Here is a 21,220-nt window from a genome sequence, read left to right on the forward strand (position 1 = left end):
GTGGGTAACTAGGGACAACTTGGATCGTTTCCTAAATCTGGGTCCTCGAATTTGATTCGAAATGAACGGGTTGATGACGTCATCAAAAAAGATCTAAATGTAAGTGTATTAAGATTAGTGGAGCCATTGCATCTTTTTTAATTTAAGGCTAAATAACTTGGAAACAGGTGGAAATAACTGACGTCATTTCCTGCGTAGGTAACTAGGGACTACCTCGGACGAAATCGGACGAAATCAGGACCAATTTCCTAAGGCTGGGTCAATCCACCCGTTTCACAGCAGTCGGGTTAATGATGTCATCAAAAAACCTTTACATCCCCTATCCCTTAAACTGTTCGTTAAAAGCACATCATCTTATACTTTTTGTTAATCAGCATTTCAAGCTTTACACAATGGAAGCAACAGGTAAATAAATTTCTAAAAAAAAAATTTTGCACATTGGTGGTACATTGCTGACGTCAGTGAAATTTTTAAACTACTATATCTCCATAACCACTGACCAAAACTGCGCGATCCTATGCATAAATTTGATCAGATTTTCAAGCTCCACACAATATAGGTGACACTTAAAAAAAATTTAAACAAAAATCTTTGTGCATTGATGGGTCACTGCTGACGTCATTAAAATTCAAATGACGGATCTTCGTTATTAATTTTTTGCTTAAGTGGATTTTTTCACGGCCTTATCGACTGGTGTCTTATAATGAATTAATGAAGCCCTTACAATCTTCCCGTATTTTTATGTAGATCCATTTCATGTATACAAACCTCTAGATAACCTATATTTTTATTTTTCTGTTTTTTTTAACTTCTTTCTATTTAAAAATACAAAACAATCTAAATATAACAGAAGCACAAACAGGGACGAAAAACCCATCGGGGAGGGGGGGGGGGCTATGACAAGGAAAGGTAAACGTAGAAGCCCTCTCGTTGAAGGGGAAATGCAGGTGCCTTGTCAAGTAAATATATGTATGTCCAGGATTATTGTTAACCATACAATACCCTCACGGTGCTCTAGTGGAAGAATTATAACATTAAGCCAAATGAAGAAGAAATAGTTGGGACGTTGTTGTCCATGAGACATAAATAACATACCGAGGAAAACACTCAAAACAAAAGCCACAAGAGCAGTAAGGTGAAGAGACATCCCTGCTATCTAAAGTGTAACAACCAGAGATATACCGACGTAGACATTAAATGACACTATTATTATTGACTAATACTTAAGTGCAATCATGTAATTTAAAAAAGTAAAACGTACACTTTTTTCCGCGAGTATTACTTTTCGCGAATGGCCGATTTTACGTTAATATCGGGGTAGTATTAATTTTCGTAAATGAAAAGTTTATATAAACTTCGCGGGTATTTAATTTCGGGTAATCACCGAATTTCGCGAAACTCGCGAAAATAGTTGTATGAAATAAAGTTTTACATAAAGGCAGCTAATTTTTGCGGTTGCTTGGAATTTTTTTTTGCAATCTGATAGAACCACATGTATATGACAGTATAAATGATAAGTCTTCGCGAATTATGTATATCAAAAAAAGTTCGCTGTCATTAATAGAAAATTTACGAAAAAAATCTTCCCGCCAAAAGAAGTAATGCAATTACGAGTCCTCAGAAAAATTGATTTCATATAGTTAGGTCTGAATATATACCGACCGGTATATAACCGAAAGTAAGCTACCTGCAGGACGTTGCTTTTTTGAAATAATTTTTTTTAAAAATAACATATATAAAAACAGGCAAAATAGCTTATAAAACTAAAAATATTTATTTTCGGCGAACAGATTATTGTCATTATTCCACGCGCGAATTAATTAAGCCAGTCGCAGTATAGTTGATAAAACGATGACGTCATTAGGGGTATAAATATAACTTTGCTGACAGAAATGACTTCACTGCAAAAGCGCAAATATAATCCACTATTATTATTGATCTTTAGTTGATTTACGGTTTTTAATGGCGTCTTCGAGTTCTTTCAATCGAACCTTCCCTTCTTCATCCACTTCTTTTAGAACACTAACGCAAATTGGTTGCGCAATATCTGCGTTGCAGTCACCGTGACACGCTGATAACGCTTGCAGGCGATTGCGTACGGTGGCACCTTTAATTTCCAATCGGTTGATCTGATCTAGTAGATCTTGAACTCTTTCTTCGTTTTTGGTATATTTTCTCTTTAAATCTAAACGTAAGTAAAAAATTAACTTTTGTTTAAATTCCCGAGGCGATACATCCGCAAGCTAATCGAAGGTACCGAAATAGCAATAATGATATCTTAAGTCTTTCACGATGGCGAAATTTCTTTTCTTTTTTAATAAGAAACAAAAAATCAAAAGTCAAAGAGATGGCATAAGATAGGTCCAGTTTGGGCGCATTCGCAGGAAGTCCACGCTGTAAGGGATGTCATGAAAAGCTGAAATTTCCTAAATATTGCCAAAATGTCAGAAAAGATTAAGGATATGAATTTTAGGTTTAAATGGTCAATAAAATTACTTTCATTTTTCAAAATATTGGCAAGAATCAAATTTCAGAAATGTTCCTAAAGAATATCTTACAATCTGTTTTAGCAATACCCTTGTAATTCAATATACATTTTGGGGAAAACCTAAGGTTTCGATAAAATTTTTATTGAAAACTAAATGAGAATGTCGGAAATCTCAGGAAAATAAGTTATTGTTAAATGGACAAGCTGAGTTTTTTTTAAGATTATTGATACAGAACAGAATATTTTAGCAGGGGTTAAGACAAAACTTTAAGATAAAACTTTCTATGAAAAAAGTTTGTCAAAACTTCCTACGGTACAGATTTGTCGAAACTTTCTATGGCACACGTTTGCCAAAATTTTCTATGAAAACCGTTTGTCAAGACATTCTATGAAAAACGATTGTCAAAACATTTAATTGAACACATTCAGAACCCTTTACCATTTAGTTGCTTTAGTTTTAATGCTGACGCTGCGAATAATTCGATTGCTTCGTCGCCCAATCGTTGAACGCGCTTTTGAACAATTTTGGTCATATTAATTTTATCGTTCAGTTTGTCTTTTGTTTGGTCATACTTGTGTTCCACGGTAACCGATGTCTAGAAAAGTAAACTTTTTACTGTCATTTTGTAATTTCACATCTTCAAGATCAATAGATAATAAAGAGACCACTGATAGTAATCAAAATTGTTAGGTAGTGGGGAGAAGCAACACAAAATTTCAGGAAATTTTATCACGCATTTAAATTGCTCAATACCTCAACAGCCTATAAAGAAGCCTACAAACTGTTCGGAAAATCCACCAACCCTCACTTTTTAAAAATGGGAAATATGTCCCACTGCAGACTTAATGCGAGAGATTGTAAACATAAAGATATAAAATACCACCATACCCTATTTACTTCGTTGGCTAACTTCTCTGCATTCTCAACTTCGGTTTCAGCTTCGGCAAGTCGTTTTCGATTATCTGCAAACATGCCGGAGATCATGGCTTGTTTTTTTCCCAAATTATCAGTATCATTTCTAGACTTCAGTAGGTCTGTGTCAATGATATTCAATTTAGCTTTGATCTAAAGTAAATATGGAAGTATTTCTATAGTACTAGTCGTTAGCCTGTGGCACAATCGACAAAGATCCGTCCATCGTATATATAACATATCGATATTGCGTACAGCTTCAATCCCCTGTTAGCATAAGGTAATGAGTCTGGAGGTAGGGTAATTTTGACTTACAGACAGACGAGACGTATAATATAAACAAGTCGTTAGCCTGTGGAAATCCACTGGCTTGTTAAAATTCAGATTATCACACGTCATGCATATTGCCCGCATCGTATTTCGAGCCCTTTTTTACTAATCATATTACTCTGGGAGGTGTCCAATCCTATCCGCACAACCATCTTGAACAGAATACGGCTATTATTATAGACTAGTCAGAAAAAAAGCCAAAGTCAAGGTGTGGCCCGACGTTTAACACTCTGTGGAGCGCCTAATAAGACCCGTAAACTTTGCCACATGAACAGGTGGAGCGCTTTAGTACATGTATACAGTATGTCGTAAATTAAGTGAAGCGCATACACCATTATAGTCTTGCAACTGTAACATACTTTTTAAAAAATACTCCCCGCAACGATAGCTGAAATAAAAACACAATTTACAAACCGTTGTTACCCCATCATAGCATAAACAATCAGTCAATATTATTTTATTTTGCGGAATACGTTTTTGTGAAAGTTAAAAAATTTATCGTGACACTGGTCTAAGCGCTTAGTCAGTTAAACCGTGTTGCACAGGCGTATAGGAATAACTCCCCTTTGGAAAAAACTTTCTCACAGACTCTGTTTAAAAAACACAACAGCGCTGAGCGGTTAGTCCAGCTAAACAGTGTTACACACCCGTACAGTAAAACTGTCAGTAAATTGTCCTATTTGTTTTCTGTGGCCCCTGAGCAAAAACGGCGATTGAGATCACGGGGTAAATTATTATTAAAAATGGCGCATTAAATTAGTTGCATTCATTTTAATCACTTAATTTATTTTTCTTAGTTAAGTTAGTAAATTAAAATAATTAATTTAATTAAAGAAATAAATTAATTTATGAAATTTATTTTAATAATAACATTTCCAATTCAATAACCCCCTGATTCCTAAAAACTCGCAGAAAGATCAAAGGAATATCGGTAGTCGTTAACCCGTGGAAAAATCCACCGGGTCGCCCGTCGCGTTCGCTCGTCCTTTAAATTTACCCGTCGCAACAAAGTGGACAAAAATAAATCGCATTTGATATTCGTGTTTCGTAGAACGTCTTTCTAACTTTCTAAAAATTACGGGATTGTCCGTCAGCAAATTACATACTTTGCAAGAGATCCGGAATTAAGCTGCGCGCAGTTATTTTGAACGCACAAAATAGGACTATTATTTAAAAGATACCGGTGGAAAATCAATGGCTTCGCCTGTCCTATGAATTCCGCGTTATTTCGTGTGTCCGTAGCACGATTTTTTTCTTGCGTACAGAGAGTCAAAATGTGGAAGGTTTTTATTATAGAGACTTCAAAGATTAACACCATAATTGAAACACTAACTATGAGAGTTTTGAACACATGATGAGATTACCTCCAATGCAAGAGAAGTTTTAACTTTTACTTCTTCGATTAATCATATAAGCAACGAATGGAATTATGGACTGTGACAACAGTATCGTTTCAATATCGTCTGAAAATCGCAGTAAAATACAGCCACGCTTAATTTTTACCCTTACCCAAACAAAAGCAAATTTATTTGCTAACGTCAACATATTTACCTGTTCTATAATTTTGTTCACATCTTCAATTTGATTTCTCGCCATTGCAATATTATCAGTTGTGCTGTTTTGCAGTTCCATTGCTTCCTCAAGCTTATCCAATACATTCTTTGTTTTGTTCATCACGAATAAAGCGAATTTCCTTAAAAATAATAAAATTGAGGTAACCAGAACTGGAATGATATTAATTGCTTCAAAGGAACTGTTCTTGCGCATTGAGCTGACGTCAATTTAACCATAGTTTTTTACAATAAGGCAAAATAAACAGTATTCGTACAGGTAATCTTAGCGGTGACAAAAAATAGGCTTCTTTCGTTTTAACATTAAGCCTGGGGGCGAGTATATCTGTGTATTTATATTTGGGAACCGGATTTTAAACTAATCCTGATTCCTCAGGTTTCTAACAAAACGTGGCCATAACTTGAATAAAATATTAAGTCAGGTATGTGTGACACTTACTTTGCTCTTAATGCTTCTTCTTTTAATTTGATAGCTGTATCGTAATCTTTTCGACTTTCGTTTAAAATCTTATCAACTCCGGAAATGTTTTTAACAGCAACTTTGATTTGTCTGGCTAGATCTTTCACTTGTGCAGGAGTTAAGGATATGTTTAAACTAAGCGTTTCTTGTGCCAACATTTTCGACACATTTGGATGTTTGAATTCTTCATTGAGAAAATCGGTGACATCCTAGAAAGATTTTTAAATTGCTAATTTCGCATACTTTATCGTTTAGTGCTGTTAAAAGTTATTCAAAGAAAGAATTCAGTTCTGGTAGAGCTTAAATTTACCTTAAAGAAAAATTAATTTCGCGAGAACTAATTTTCGCAAAGTTAGCAAGTCCTGATATTTCGCGAATTTTGTAAAAAACGAATTTAAAAGAGCTTTTATGTAGGGAATAAGTTGAAATTTACCATATCTATTACGTATAGTGAGTGTTTATAGTAGTACTGCTTGTTTACAAAAAGAAGAAGACGAAATTACGCGAGGATCTATTTTCCCCCATTTCGCTAATAACGAGTAAGCTAATCATTTTCGCGGGAACTAATTTATGCGAAATTTGCAAAAACTCTGAAAAACTAATTTTCCCTTAGTATTGTTATGACAGCCCCTTTACTGTTAGATATTTAGATAATGAAAATTACGGATGCTACCTCAGCACTGGAAAAAGCTTTATCTACTTATAGGAATTACCTTTGTACTGACACGAATGTAGGCAATTTCTCTGCAGACTTTATTATTTTATTTTTGCGTTCTAGCGTTTTTATCGAGGAAAGGGAAATTTAGCTTTTTAAAGGAGGATGTTAAAAATCTGTTGTGAAAGCAAACCTTGATCAACGCTGTTATGTTCTTCAATGCAGCTTCTCCAATTTCTTTTGCTTTATTTGAAGATACTTCGGCCGCTTCTGAAGCGTCGAAAGAGAAATTTACAGCTATTTCCGCCATTTTGATGTCTCGTAGCGTTTGTTCCGCATTAGCTAAAAGTTAGATGTAGGTGATACATTAAACACTAGATATGAAAAGTAACAGCAACACTGTCAACAACAAATAAAATGACGACAAATGCTATGGTAACGGCGACTAATACAATAATTACGGCGACGAAACACAGAAGTAAAAAGTTATTACATACTTTTCTTTTGAAGTAAAGTCGACTTTGCTTCTCCAGCTTTTTCTAAAGCCATGTTAGCAAGTTGTTTGATGCCGGTACAGTTCGAACTAGCGCCACAGGTTTCGCAACCGGCGGCCGTGCAACCACCACATGTTCCTGCGTCTCCACACAATAACTCATTTAATTCTTTTAACTTCAATTCAAGATCACTTACTCGCGATGTTAAATTGTCTACCAATTCGTTGTTATTGTTGTCTAACTCTTCGAAAGAGGGTGTAGACATGATAATTTCTTTTTTAATTTGTCTTCTCAATTTTTTAGAATCTTTGATTTTCTGTTCAGAGCTATCGACGACCTTTTGAGCTTCTTGCGAACGTCGCAAGCTATCACGGGTACTGTTCAACGCTCCACCAATATTACTTTCAATGACCTCTGTGACATTAGTCTTAAACTCAAGCGTGTTGTTTTTCAACTTAGCAGCTCGGATGTCTAGTTTATCCAATTCGTCGCTGGCATTTTTATTTCTTATAGCCGTATTTTGTACAATTTTGACGTACGTATCAGCTTCTTTATCCAAATCCATCAACTCGTTTCTAAATTTTTGCAATCGTCTTCTGATATCATCGACTTCGCCAGCTTCCACTGATCTGTTCCCAAACATCGCCTCGATGGTCTTTAAATGAGTTTTAAGTTCTTGAATTTCTTTGGTATACAAAGCAATCTCACTCGCATTAAAAGTGAAATTTCCTCGTAATTTTATCAAGTTTTTAACTTTCTCTTCAAGCGTTTTCACGATGTCTTCCCATTGGTCGTTACAAGCGTGACAATTTTCACATTTCGGCATCACGTCAGACGTACGTGGGGCGCACATGTTGCACTTTTCTCCAACCACATTTTGTTTGCAATCGCACACTCCAGTTGCGCGATTACATTGAAGAGTCGTGGAACCAACCGGGTTGCAGCCACATGCTGAAAGAAAATATTTTTTCTGTTTACTATTTTTTAAAAATGTTTTCCCTTATAATTAGCTTAAACATTTTTTTATAATTGTTTGCAGCCTTAATTTTTTCATGTATTTAGAAATTAAAATAGACATTTGTGTGGCCAACCTCAGAAAGTGGGCTAAACCCATGATGTGAGAATACAAATGAACATATGAAAGTCCTTGGAGTATCTTTAAACCAAATTGTTTCCATGTAAAATATAATTATGTGTGTTATCTATCACTACGCCCTACCACGCCCAATGTATTTTACCAGACTAGTGATTATTATCATTTTTATAGCTGTCTTGTCTCAGCGCACTAATATTGATACACAGGTGTCCCTTTTTAGGCCCCTTGGATAAAGCACTGCAACTTTAACTGGGGAAATTTAGTCTGTGAATGAAGATGACATCAATGCTCACATTTTTACACCGCTATGCTTAAAAAGAGGATTTTATACTTCTAAGGTTTCATTATGTCAGAAAAAATTGTAAAAGAAAAATTACATAAGAAAATGTTTATAAGACAACATGACAAGGTTTCAATTGCTTACCGTTGCAGCCATTTGGTATCTTAGGATTGCCCCATTTATTATCCTCGCATTCAGAGCAAGACCTTCCACCAAAACCAACTCGACATCTACACTGGCCATCCAACTAAAATCACAAACACTAGAAAATGTCATAATGAATATTTTTTCTGTGTATGACATAAACTACATAAGCTGGTTTAACCGATTCTTCAAGATCCAAGACTTTTTCCCACCATAAATTGACTAATATTCAAATACTTTAGTAGAAAAAATGCTGTGCTGTGCCTGATAAAAGAGCATTGACAAAAAAACAAACAAACTACAGATTAGGGCATGCAAAAACATTTCTTTCCAAATCGTGGTGAATTAATCGCCGTGAAAATACATACGACACTTCAGAAAGATTGATAAATTACCTGATTGCAGCTTCCCTCCAGTGAACCTTCTTTGTCACATTCACAAGATATACATCCTTTTCCACTGGCGAGATTGTAAAACCCAGGTGAACATTTGTCGCATTGTAAACCATTAACATTTTGTAAACAAGGACATTGACCGGTTACCTCGTTGCAAATACCGCCATAGTCCGGTTCAGTTCCAAGGCTGTTGCATACGCACTCTAGAATGAAGTAAGTTATAAATTATTAGATACAGATGTGTAAAGGTGCTAATGTTGATCTCGAGCAACGTTTTAAACAAATATTTTTATGCTAGCGATAAGGGTAATTTATAAGCTCTCATTTTGTTAAACAATTTGTATTGGTCTTATTTTTAGTCGCAGGACAAAATTCACGAAAGTTTTAAGTGATAAACATGTTGTCTCAGTAATAATTTTATTTTACAAATCTGTGTTAAAACGAATCATCCGTCCCAGAGATTTTTGTCTTAGAGAAGCAATAATACCCGGGAGCGAGGGTGTCACAAAAAGCTGTTAGCTCATTTGCACTGGTTGAAAGAAACTGAGAATAAAGCTAACATGTTGTATTTTAGAGATAAAAAAAGTGTTCAACGAGAGTCAAGAACATTTCCTTACCTTTACATGTCTGATTTTTTGCGTTTCCAAAGTAACCGGGCTTGCATTTTTCACAATGATCACCGGCTGCGTTGTTTACACAATCGTTACAAGTTCCAATTGTCGCGTCACATTTCCCGTTTGCCAATGGATCAATGTTTCCACTGCAATCACATTTAATACAGATACCTCCGGTTACAACCGGATTACCAAAGTACCCGTCACCGCATTTCTCACATTGGTCACCAGTATATTCATCGGTACAATTAGTGCAGACGACTTTTCCATTTTTCTTTTCATGACAGATATTACTGAACTGATTTCCACTACCACCGCCTGGACATTGACAGCGTTGACAATCATTTTCGGTACCTAAATTGTACCAGGTAAACTTCTTACAGAAATAGGGGATGACCCCAGAGCCCTATTATACTTTCTATGTTCAGATAAAGAAATTTAAAATAGGGAATTTATAAGGTAAAAAAAATAAAATAAAAATAATAATAATAATGCGCAAATGAAATGGAAATTTTATTTTATTTTAACAAAATGATAACAGTGTTGTTAAGGTATCTTAAAAGGTAAAAAAAATTAGACATACCTTTAGTGGCATCACCATAGTACCCTTCAGCGCACTGCTCACAATTCTCACCGGCCGTGTTATGGTCACAATTCGTACAAACCCCGGTTTTCGCATCACATGTGGAGGAGTGCCCACTACATTGACATGGCTTGCAGTTTGGAAAGTCATAATAATTGACTGGACACGAGTCACATTTCCTACCCACTAGTTGTGGTAAACATTGACACTGTCCAGTTGTGTCGTGACAGAATTCACTTGTTGAACCAGTGCGATTACAAGCGCATGCTACGAAGAAGTGAATACAAAAAGGTGTAGGGAGTATATATGTGTGTGTTAACAGAATAGATTGTCTGAGCAGATTGTAAATACTCCAGTTGCTTGTTACAAAAGCGGTGTAGAATGGAGTGTGAGTAAAACCTTTCAATTTTTTTTTACTTATGAGTGACAACGTACCATTGCGAGGGTCGAAATATGCATAAATTAATTAATCGAAATAGAAAAAAAGTTTCTCGAGAGCTACAAAAGCTACAGGGCAATTAAAACTTAAAATAAATATCTTTTGTTTAAAAATATTTAGGGTGAAAACAATCTTTCTTATGCCGTTTTTACCTAGTCAATTTACGAAGCTTTATGAAAACATTCAATTTACAAGCTTTATGAAAACATTCAATTTACAAGCTTTATGAAAACATTCAATTTACAAGCTTTATGAAAACATTCAATTTACAAGCTTTATGAAAACATTCAATTTACAAGCTTTATGAAAACATTCAATTTACAAGCTTTATGAAAACATAATTTCATGAAAACATAATGATAATGTTTCACACGAAACAAATTTTCCATAGATAACGTTTTACCTTTACATCCGTCTGCATCAAATCCGTAATTCCCTGCCGCACATTGGTCACATCTGCGTCCAATTACACCGGGCTTGCACGGACACTGACCTCCTGCTGCTTTGCAAGTCAAAATATCACTTGATCCAGAAGTTTCTGTACCTACCGGATCACATTGACAAGGCAGTCCGCCATTATTCATAATAGATGAAATAGAGAATTGAAGATTTTTACAAACTTCTGGTGCTTCGTCTGCTCTGTTGGTTTCAAGATAATATTGTCGACAATTGTAGCTATTGTAAAGGCTTCTTCTTTCATCACCTTCGACTCCTTGAAACATACCGAGGTTCTCAACTTTCGGGACAAGGATAATCTAGGAAATTTTTTGTAAGTTTTCACATTGCCAGTTTTTTCTGAATTTAAACACATACCTTATAGGTGAAACAAAAGTTGACAACAAAAGTTGGGTAAAAATTGTAGTCACTTGCTTCAATTTAGTCACTTTCTACAGACCAAATTGTACCAACGTCAGGGTGTCCACTGCATTGGAATTGTCACGAATTTTAAAGATATTGTCCAGATCAGGAATGTCAGTAATTTCTTTGATTTGTCAGAAAAATGTGAGAAATTTACATTTTCCAAAATAATGGCTTAAATTTCAAAAAATAATTAAAAGCCTGTTTCATTGGTATGTTTGTGACTACTGGTAATCCATGGTGCTATGTGAAATTTTGGCTGAAAATAGCTCGAAACAATCAGGAATTTAATAAAAAAATATCCGAAATTTAAACTTGTAATGATCAAGTGGCTGCGAAAATGCAACTTACTGAATCAAGCAACGTTTGTCCATTGCCATGTCCATTGTTTGATTTAAAATCAATTTGAACGTTGTAAACAACTCCTTTTTCGAGACAAACATTTTTATCGACGAAAACAGCTTTTTGATCTTTTCGTAACACAGTTTGCAAATCAAATTGTGTCTGCTCATTGTATCCACACGTTGCACCTGCTAGTTTGCCACCGTCGGCTCTCGACACTTTCAGCCGAACGTCATCCCAGTCTCCAGAAGACTTAAAAGAAATTGAAATTTTATATAATTTGCTTCTCAGTGATTGAGGAATTGCAAAATTACAGATATGTTTTTAAAACAAATCACTCACCAAGGTATCGTATCTCATGACAACATTATAACGTCCTGAATATGGAACACGAATCATAGTGAAATCAATGAGAGATCCCTCTTGAACTTGGAGATATCCCTGACCAGTAAATGTCGAACCTTCTCCGCTCGTGAATATGCGTATGACTTTAAACGGAGTCTAAATAAATGATTAGAAGTTAACAAATAAAAGTACAGTAAGTAACACAATGTTGCTTATGTAAAAAGTATATTATTATCATCATATATGAAAAGTATTTATAAGGATCACTCACCCCTCCCCTCCCTGGAATAGCATTCTCTCCTTCGTACTTGATATGATCGAGGTTGGCAAAATAATGTCCAGGTCGGACTTGATCACATTTTCGTCCCATTAAATTTGGCCGACAATCGCACTTTCCTGAGATATCGTCACATGTGGTGTTGTGTGAACCCCCAATGTCGCAATCGCATGCTTGGCATCCCTCAGGGGCAGAACCAAGACTCCAGTATCCTTTCTAAAGTAAAACAAGTCGAGGTAAGGTTTGTGAAGACGTGGTATTACTCCTCTGAGTAATACCACGTCTTTAGACAACTTGGATTGTAAAAATATGAAAGATTTTTGAAAAGGGTCCTGGAAAAAAAAATGGCGAAGCTGTGTCTAAGTTTTTTTCGCGGTGAGTTATGTATAAGTTGATTTAGTTTAATACTTTACAGTATCGCACAATAAGGCTACATAAAAGAGATTAAAAAATATTTTTAGTCGGCAAAATTATTTAGTGCTTTTTTAGCGGTTAAATTTTAGCAACATAGTCCCTTTGTGCCCTTTTAAATTTTGGAATAATAAATGAAATTAATAATGCTTCTTAATAATGCTCCTTAAAGCAAGCACTATTTCAAAGAAAAATAAATAACGAAAAAGCATACATGCTAAGGAATCCAACACATTCTCTTTCTGTAACACATTTATCTAATAAACTTAAAATATCCTACTTGTTTGGTTGGTAAAAAATATTCATCAAGCCAAAATTTACATCGACTTTTGTTACCGATAAAATATAATATTTTTAGTTACAACCTATTGCCAAGAAAGAGTTTTGGATTTTGGAGGTATTTTTGGAGACAAACGAGCTGTAAACAAAAGGATTAATGTTTACCAAACATTTGCTACATCGAGCACCTTCTACGTAACGCTTGCATCTGCAATCACCATCCAACTGGTTGCATTTCTGTTGCGAAATGGTTCCTCTCCCATCGCAGTTGCAAGCTGAAATAAATTTCACACTGATCTCAAGACTTTAGCAAATTAATATCCGCGCGAAACATTTTTTTCCTTTTTCCGATTTTCCTTCAATTTGTGAAAATATATTATGGAAAATACTCTATTTTTTTAATTCGCACTAATTAGCAAGTTTAAGGCCTCTAGTCGATTCAAAATATTCAAATTTCAAAATTATATATATTTTTCTTTTTCTTCTTCTTTTTAGTGACAGCTTTCTTTTTGTGAAAGATAAAAATTTATGGTAGCATTATGTCGATTTCATAAATTTTAGCATGTGTTGTATATTTTTACCTTTACTTTATTTTAGCTTTCAGTTCAACTTTATTGGCTTTGTTCTGAATATAGATTTTTCACTAGAATTCTAACTAGTTTGAACAAAAAAAAAATCCAACTTAATAACCGATTGTAAAAAAGTTTGTTCACATAAATTTTTGAAAAACATTTCACGAAACTGGATAGTATAAATAACTTACACTGACAACCATCTGGATTTGATTCCAACATATTCCAATACCCATCCTTACATCGATCACAACGTGGACCCTCTACATTCGCTTTACAACGACAACGTCCAGCTACTGTACCTATCTGTCCATTTAATTGTCGTGCACCTGGATCAGTGACTGTTTCACATTCACCACCACCAGTTGAACCAGATGGGTCGCAATCACAAGCTACGTTTTAAATATTTTAAAGTTAGTGTGATTACTTCAGGTCAATTGTAATAGCAAGCTATGTTTTAAGTATATTAAAAATAGTGCGGGTGTGTGTGACCGACGCATAGTAATTAGGATCGCTGGAGTTAGTGTGTGTGGCCACAAATAGATCGATCACACTCACAGGCCGCGTTGCAAATTAATGTTGTTATTTGGTACGGGTGATCTTGAATCTTTAAGAAAGATAATTTTTCTGTCTAAACTTATATAGTTTAAATGACGTATGGATAAAATCTAAATTAATTAAAAGACAGAAAAGTAATTTTCATACGTTTGCACACATCAGGGTCAAAAATATTTTTGAATGGATCTCGATAATATAACGGTTTGCACTGTTCACATTGACGACCTGTCGTGTTGTGTTGACAATCATCACACACTCCGCCACTGGTGCGCCCTGTGGCGTTGTAGACTGCTGGATCAAAATGACATTTCTCTGTGTGTCCATTGCAATTGCATTCTAAAAGACAACGGAAATGTAAGGTACAGCAGAAATAATAATAAGAAACGTCGCGTCGACTACATCTGCGTCTACTTGCCACGGAAGAGTCTACGACGATCATATTAGCGAAAGCAACATCAGAAACGTCGACATCTCATACAAAGACTGCGACGACAAAAAAACCTGGCACAACATACTTCGACAAATGTTCAGTTGATCTTTGTAGGCTGGTCTCCATGGTTCATCAGCATAACCATCTTTACAGTGTTCACAATTCCGACCGGAAGTGTTATGGGTACAGTTACACTTGCCATGCACCTAGCGAAAAATATGCAGATTTAAAATAGAAAATTCTCCATGGATACCAAACAAAACAGTAATTCTGTGAATTTAATTACATTGACAGAATTACTGAACCATTTGTAACAAGTGCCAAGAGGTTGGGGGGAGGGGGGGGGGAATCATAACATGTGTTAAATATTAATGCTAAGAGTAAATCACAATGAATGTTAAAAAGATCCCATGCGTATATTACGTATAATGCTTTTACAAACAGATTTGCTAATTTTTAAATTTACTTTCTCAGAGAAAATTTGACAACGAATGATCACTTTTGTACAATTTCTATTTCGTTTAAGATTTGTCTGTTAGAAAAACAGAAAAAACATACCATATCACGATTTCGTGTAACCCCAGCTGCAATACATTGCTCGGCATGTCCATAACATGAACAACTCCCACGAACAACCATCTCGTATATCGCATAGTAATATTTTTGATTGATTTCTGGTCGATCTCCTAGAACGTCGTCGCCAAACGTATGAAATTCAGTAAAACGAATTCGCAAGTTGGTCAGTTTTAATAGATTTTGGACTTTAACACTGTAGGGATCCTCTTTCTGTTGAATGATTGGATCCAACACTTTCATTACGACCTAAAATGAGAAACAAGTTATTGCAAGGTGCCCCATATCGTACCTTGGAGAGATATACCTTTAAAAACACAATGGATGTTGATATGCCCGCTTTGGGAAAAATACCCTTAATCTGTTGAGTTAGCCTGTGCTCCACCTTCGTTGTAACGATCTTTATTGAGCCAAACAATGGTAAAAAAATTATTAAAGTTACTGAAAATATAACGCTATGATATTTTTTCTAATTGACTCGCTGTTGGCTACACACAGTCACCCGGTGGGCACTTCAACTTTAAATCAATGTTGAAAAGACGTTAAATTTAGGGTTGCGACGTCGCGACCAAAATTAACGTCGAATCAACGTTGAATAAACGCTGTGTGCCCGCTGGGTATACATGCTTGATTCTCTGAGAAGAAAATAAAATTGAATATTTATGCTTCTTTTAAAATATACAAACAGTTAATATTTCTTAGTAAATGTGACCATTACCTCTCCCCCTGTGCTTGGCTCAATTCTTGAATACCTTTCTTCACAAATCACGTCATCGATGTTTTGTTGTGGTCCACGACGCACGTTGGGAAAAGATTTCGCGCAGTCGTAAGCGAAAAATCGATACACTGTCCAGTCATCACCGTAATTCCACGAGCGCTCAATATACATTGCCTTTGGTCTGTAAGTTTTAAACGTCATAATCAAATGCGTAAATATAAACTCAGCTTCTAAGTCTAGTTGTATAGTGACGTTCTGGACACCATTTTGAGATTGCCACCATCCCTTAAGCCGGTCTTGAGGTGAGGTTGTTATCATATATTTTGGTAAATGACTATTTTTATATGCATCCCTTCTGTTGTCGACCTCGCGTGTTGACTGACAATGAAAACACTTGTCTGTCTTATCGAGGAAACTAACAATACAATACCGTTCTCGCCCATTCAAACCGCAAGTTGATGATGCAGATAAATTACTTGCGCGTCCAACAAGTAAATCACCGGTAGCCGGGAAACATCCTCCTCTTTGGCATTCTTGCTGTGCTTTTATAGTAAGAAGTAAAACTAAAAGAAACATACCGTCATATATATTAATCACTCATATCATAGCAAAAGTGTTTAGATATTTGATATTCTTATCCCAACAATTATCGATATGAATAACACGTGCGTACCTAAGACTATGGTGGACCTAAAAACTGTTCTCGTTACCATAGTTACTGCAACTCCTTCACAAATTGTTTGAATTTTTTCGTAATAATCTAAACGTGAAATATGAATGATGTTAAAAATATGAAGGAAAAAATTTGTATGAAACTTCCCGGATCTTTAGCCGAAATGGTAGAAATTAGGACCTGAGAAAAATTTTTGAAAAGGCTTAATTAAGAAAGTTAATTCCCATGAAATATCTTGTGACAGTTTATTCGCGAAAATTATTTCTTGAGAATTCTTATTTATTCTGCTATTTATTTTGTGGGATAAAAAAAAATATATCGTTTATATAGCTATAACTTTTATGTTGTTCTTTTTGTCGTTGACGACATTTTATGTTAACTTTATACTCTATTTTAAGACTTTTTACGCGTATTATAGAAGTTATTTCCCGTAAAAAACCATTAAAGTGAAATTCATGAAAAGTATTTTTTCTGATTGTGCGATTTTTTTATTTTATTTTTTTTTTTTTGCACGAAAATGCTTTGCTAAAAAATCAAGCAACCGTTTGTGTTAAAAGCTTTGATATCCACTTCCTAGCAATTTTTCGCGTAAATTCATAAAAACAAACATGGTCGCAAAGTAAAAGAATGAATCACACAAGCGAAACATAAAAGTTATAAGAGTGACTATGGAGTGACAGAACTATAAAAATAAGGTATATAACTAATACAAGAAGCCCTGGGGGCTCTAAGAATTTCCGCGCGCTACCAAAATATTTGATGAAAACCTGCTAATTCGTTGTGTTATTGTGCCAAACATTCGAAGGGGCTTGGTGCATGAACCTCTGAAGATAAAGCCCATCAGTGACATTATATCTTACAACAAACGCAAACAAAACGAAACGTGTCATAATAAACTCACATTTTAAAAGAAATTGCTAACAAAAAATACAGCCTATCATTCTTGGTTGAAAGTCTTGCGATTGAGACGTTTATGGTCTTAAACGGCATTAGTTGACAAAAAATCAAAATTTTGATGTAACCATCATTTTCAGCATACTTTTTTTATTAACTGTGTCAATTTTTGTCGAAAATAAAGCAGTTTTAATTTTTGGATAAATTTTGGCCTGAAATGACATTTAGGTGACAAAAAATCAAACTTTTGTACCATCATCATTTTCAGCATACTTTATTTGTTAACCGTGCCAGATTTAGCCGAAAATGAAGTGGTTTTAATTTTTGGACCAATTTTGGCCTAAAATGACATTTAGGTAACAAGAAATCAAAATTTTGATGTCACCATCATGTTCAGCATACTTTATTTGTTAACTGTTCCAAATTTTGTTGAAAATAAAGTAGTTCTAATTTTTGGACCAATTTTGGCCTAAAATGACATTTAGGTGACAAAACTCAAAATTATTATGCCACCATTATGTTCAGCATACTTTTTTTGTTAACTGTGCCAAATTTTGTCGAAAACAAATACCAATTTTGGCCTGAAGCGTCAATACTAGACTTCCCAGTAGTTAAGGAGCTTGGGTACGAAGTTTACATCTGTGACGGACCAACGTGAAATCCCAGGGTCGATTTTTTCTCAAAAAATGCTCCGAAAGAAAAAAACGACGGTTTTAAAGAATTTCCTACGCCTTCGGGCGCGGAAATTCAATAAAAACAGAAACAACCATTTACGTTTCATTAAAAATTTAAGTTGACGAAATCGTTTAGTTTCAACCAAAAAAACATACACAAACAAAACAAAAAAAATACACAAGTACGCTTTTTAATAACCCAATTTGGCTTTAGGCTGTAAGGCCTTCTTATTTTTTTACTTGTTCAGCCTAAACTGTTCTTATTTTGTTCTAAAGTTTGGGCCATTGTTAATTCATTTTACAGTATACTACATATTTTCGCGACTTAATTTTAAGGTATATACAAGTTTAGAAAGAAGAAAGAATGGGAAAAAAAGCAAAAAAAATATTAAAAGAAGAAAAGAAAAAATATATATTGTATTAATATATAGTTTTTTTCTCTTTGTTGAATAGGAGCTTGTTAAAAACGACAAAAAGGCGACTTAAAGATTCAAAGTTTGGCAATATTGCAACAATTAATTTTTTGAAAAATTGTTTGTTCTCTTTTTTTGTTCTTCATTCAGTCTCATTGTCTTTAAAAAAACTGTTCTTATATTAACAGGGGTGCATTTAAGACAATCTTTGACGCTGCATTGATATTCTACTTAACAAAACAGCAGTAAAAACATGAAAAGAAAGTTCTTTTCTGAAACTGAAGTTTAAAAGACAGATTTATCCTCTGAATCCTAGAAAGTCTAATTCAAAGCTTCTTACGTACAATATCTTCCTGTGCGCGCGTTTTCTTCACTTTACCAATAAACCAAGAAAAAGTAAGCCTGGGTACAACACAATATTTGTTTATGCGCCATTGTGTAACCGTGTTTTTACGGATCTTCGTCATAAACAACAAAAGCCACATCTCGACTTTTTAGTGTTTATTTATTCACAAACATTTCCACTGTGACAAAAATGTTATTTATAAAACTTATACGAGGTGCGAAAATCACAAAACTGAAAGAAAAAGACTTGACATAATAAATTTGACACATTTTAAAAGATAAAAGAAAAATTACTGTGTAATTATATGCAAATGGATATGGTGGGCGCCTACTTGTTACACACATTAACGAAAAATAGGCAACTCTTTTAAAATAATATTTTCTTCAGAAAGATCAGAAAAGGACACTAATTTTTGCATTTGGTCAAATAGTCAAATCTATCAAAATAGGTTAAACAGAGGTCGTTAAAAGGCAAAATACTCTGGCCCGGACAGTTAATATTTTTAAATATTGTTTAGAGTTTAAAAATGCGAGTGTTCTTTCGAATAAGATTAAAATTTTCTTCTCACGCATTTTAATTTGACACCGTTTGTATAAGGAGCAAACATTTTTTTTCGCTGAACAATCCTTCTCACCTATTCCTTTGCATTTATTTTATTATTTATTTATCTTTCTCGAATACTGTTTAGTGTTTTGAATAACAGAGTTAAAGACTGTTGGTCTATTTCCATAACATTTAAACATCTGTGAAGGTAAATACAATGTATCGTCTTACAAATGGATCCCTTATTAACTGAGCTGTGCAAAGTTTAAGTCAAACGTTTGATTAGACTGAAAACAAATAGCTAGCGCTTAACTAAGAATGACTTATATTTATATATTTATTATTTCGTAACACGGGTGGCTCGTGGCGTTTCCTCAGAATACGAAAATCCTATAATTAAAAAAATTAAAATCAAAATTACGCCTTGTTTATAAGCGACACGAGGCTGAAATCCTTTAAAAATGAACCAACTTTTAAGCAACCTGTCCGCAACACTTTCTATTTTGCACTTTGAATTTTATAAAACATAGCCGAAACAACATAGTTTGGTTACTGAAACTTTTTTTGTGCTAAAAGTCGTACAAGTTTTATAACAATGTGTAAGTTGGATTCAACAAGTAAGCAATAATTCAACTTAAAAAAATACAGAAACTTAAGCAAATTTAAGCCTCAGCCAAAATTTTGTGTTGCGCATAGAAAAGCAGTATGCAAATTTATAAAAATTAGAAAATAGTTAAATAAAATAGTCTGTAAATTTTTTAAATAAATTACAAACAAGAAAACAAAAAATATGTTGTGTGTGTACTTTACCGTCTTCCTCAAAAGTTAGTTATAAAACTTCTTTTTTTTCAGAAGGAGTCGATTATTATCGATTACGAATCAATACACTATTTTATAAAAGCACTCACAAATTTATCATTAATCGATTTGTGAGAAAACGAGAAGAAATAGAGTACGACATACTATAATAATTGATGACGGAAGTTCTTCATAACAATAAAGTGTTTACAAACATTATAATTTTCTATTTTTAGATTATTACGTTATGTCTTAGATGATGTGACGTATGACACATTTTGTCAGGCTACCAAGAACTGGCAGCTAAGTTGCTAATTTGTGTTGAGAACAGGAAATGTCTGTTACTTTATTTACGCCCTACCTAAATGGCGCTATTATTTTAAAATAGCATTAAAGGGGACGAAGTTAACTATTTGTATATGGTTTTTTGTGACAACTCATTTAAAAAAAGTAAAATATTAATTAATAAGTAAAAAGATAAAGAACGGCGAGTAAGATACTTTCTGTAATATTGCGTGAGTAATTTACACCTCTCGAACACCGCTGTCTTTAAATTTGACTTACTTGTTTCGAATGAATCACACCCCACAATAGATCAATGAGCCAACGTGTCTTCACAAACACTTGTATTCCAGGAGGGTGTTTACTAGTGGTCTCGATAATCCAGCTTTTTCAACAAAAAAATCCCCACAAGTTCCACTAAGAAGGAAAAACGGTCTTCTTTGAGTTGGAAGACAACACTTCTGCAAGTTTAGCTACTTATTTTTTTCTTCCAAAAGTATTATGTGGATATTATTATGTGGATATTATGCGCGTATTTTCTTCCGTTGGTTTCAAACTCTCTCCGTTGCGGAAACCGACCAACTGCGAGCAACAAGCTTTGTGGACAGAACGATTTACCGGAAATCAAGAAAACCATAGAAACACTATTACACAGAATCTTTTGTTTACATAAATTATGGTCAAGCTTTCCGTAAATTTTCTGAGTGAAAAGATTGAAAAGTTGAATTAATGAGTGTGGCATAAATTTCTTATCATTTTTAAACAAATAAAC

At 34.4% G+C, this 21,220-nt stretch overlaps 2 protein-coding genes across 4 annotated transcripts in view; one reads left to right on the plus strand and one right to left on the minus strand.

Moving 5' to 3' along the window:
• Positions 1-21,220, plus strand: part of LOC130626118 (uncharacterized) — a 35,703-nt gene that overhangs the window by 13,130 nt on the left and 1,353 nt on the right. The gene's annotated exons all lie outside the window — the stretch shown is intronic.
• LOC130626117 (laminin subunit beta-1-like) lies at positions 1,698-21,111 on the minus strand. Of its 3 annotated transcripts, none has more exons than XM_057441219.1 (23): positions 20,731-21,111; positions 16,499-16,585; positions 15,826-16,388; positions 15,093-15,356; positions 14,620-14,740; positions 14,252-14,440; positions 13,738-13,938; positions 13,140-13,249; positions 12,279-12,500; positions 12,005-12,163; positions 11,672-11,914; positions 10,866-11,217; positions 10,024-10,290; positions 9,444-9,794; positions 8,827-9,029; positions 8,432-8,534; positions 6,915-7,862; positions 6,611-6,759; positions 5,742-5,971; positions 5,283-5,424; positions 3,378-3,554; positions 2,928-3,084; positions 1,698-2,185 (listed from the first exon to the last, which is right to left on the minus strand). In XM_057441219.1, exons 2-23 carry the CDS (start codon positions 16,536-16,538, stop codon positions 1,932-1,934), a joined length of 5,445 nt encoding a protein of 1,814 aa, XP_057297202.1. In that variant the 5' UTR covers positions 16,539-16,585; positions 20,731-21,111; the 3' UTR covers positions 1,698-1,931. The 3 variants fall into 3 exon arrangements, with proteins under 3 accessions (XP_057297202.1, XP_057297203.1, XP_057297204.1); XM_057441220.1 differs by lacking the exon at positions 20,731-21,111 and adding an exon at positions 20,179-20,317; XM_057441221.1 differs by lacking the exon at positions 20,731-21,111 and adding an exon at positions 18,824-18,888.

The sequence above is a fragment of the Hydractinia symbiolongicarpus genome, chromosome 14 (assembly GCF_029227915.1).
Source record: "Hydractinia symbiolongicarpus strain clone_291-10 chromosome 14, HSymV2.1, whole genome shotgun sequence".
In the NCBI taxonomy this organism is placed as follows: domain Eukaryota; kingdom Metazoa; phylum Cnidaria; class Hydrozoa; order Anthoathecata; family Hydractiniidae; genus Hydractinia; species Hydractinia symbiolongicarpus.

Excerpts from the sequence above, each read along its gene's own strand:
- LOC130626117 (XM_057441219.1), bottom strand. The coding sequence starts at position 16,538 with ATGGTAACGAGAACAGTTTTTAGGTCCACCATAGTCTTAG. Across the intron at positions 16,389-16,498 it reads TAGGTCCACCATAGTCTTAG|TTTTACTTCTTACTATAAAA; the intron begins GTACGCACGTGT and ends TGTTTCTTTTAG. Across the intron at positions 12,501-13,139 it reads CTCGATGTAGCAAATGTTTG|AAAGGATACTGGAGTCTTGG; the intron begins GTAAACATTAAT and ends GTTTTACTTTAG.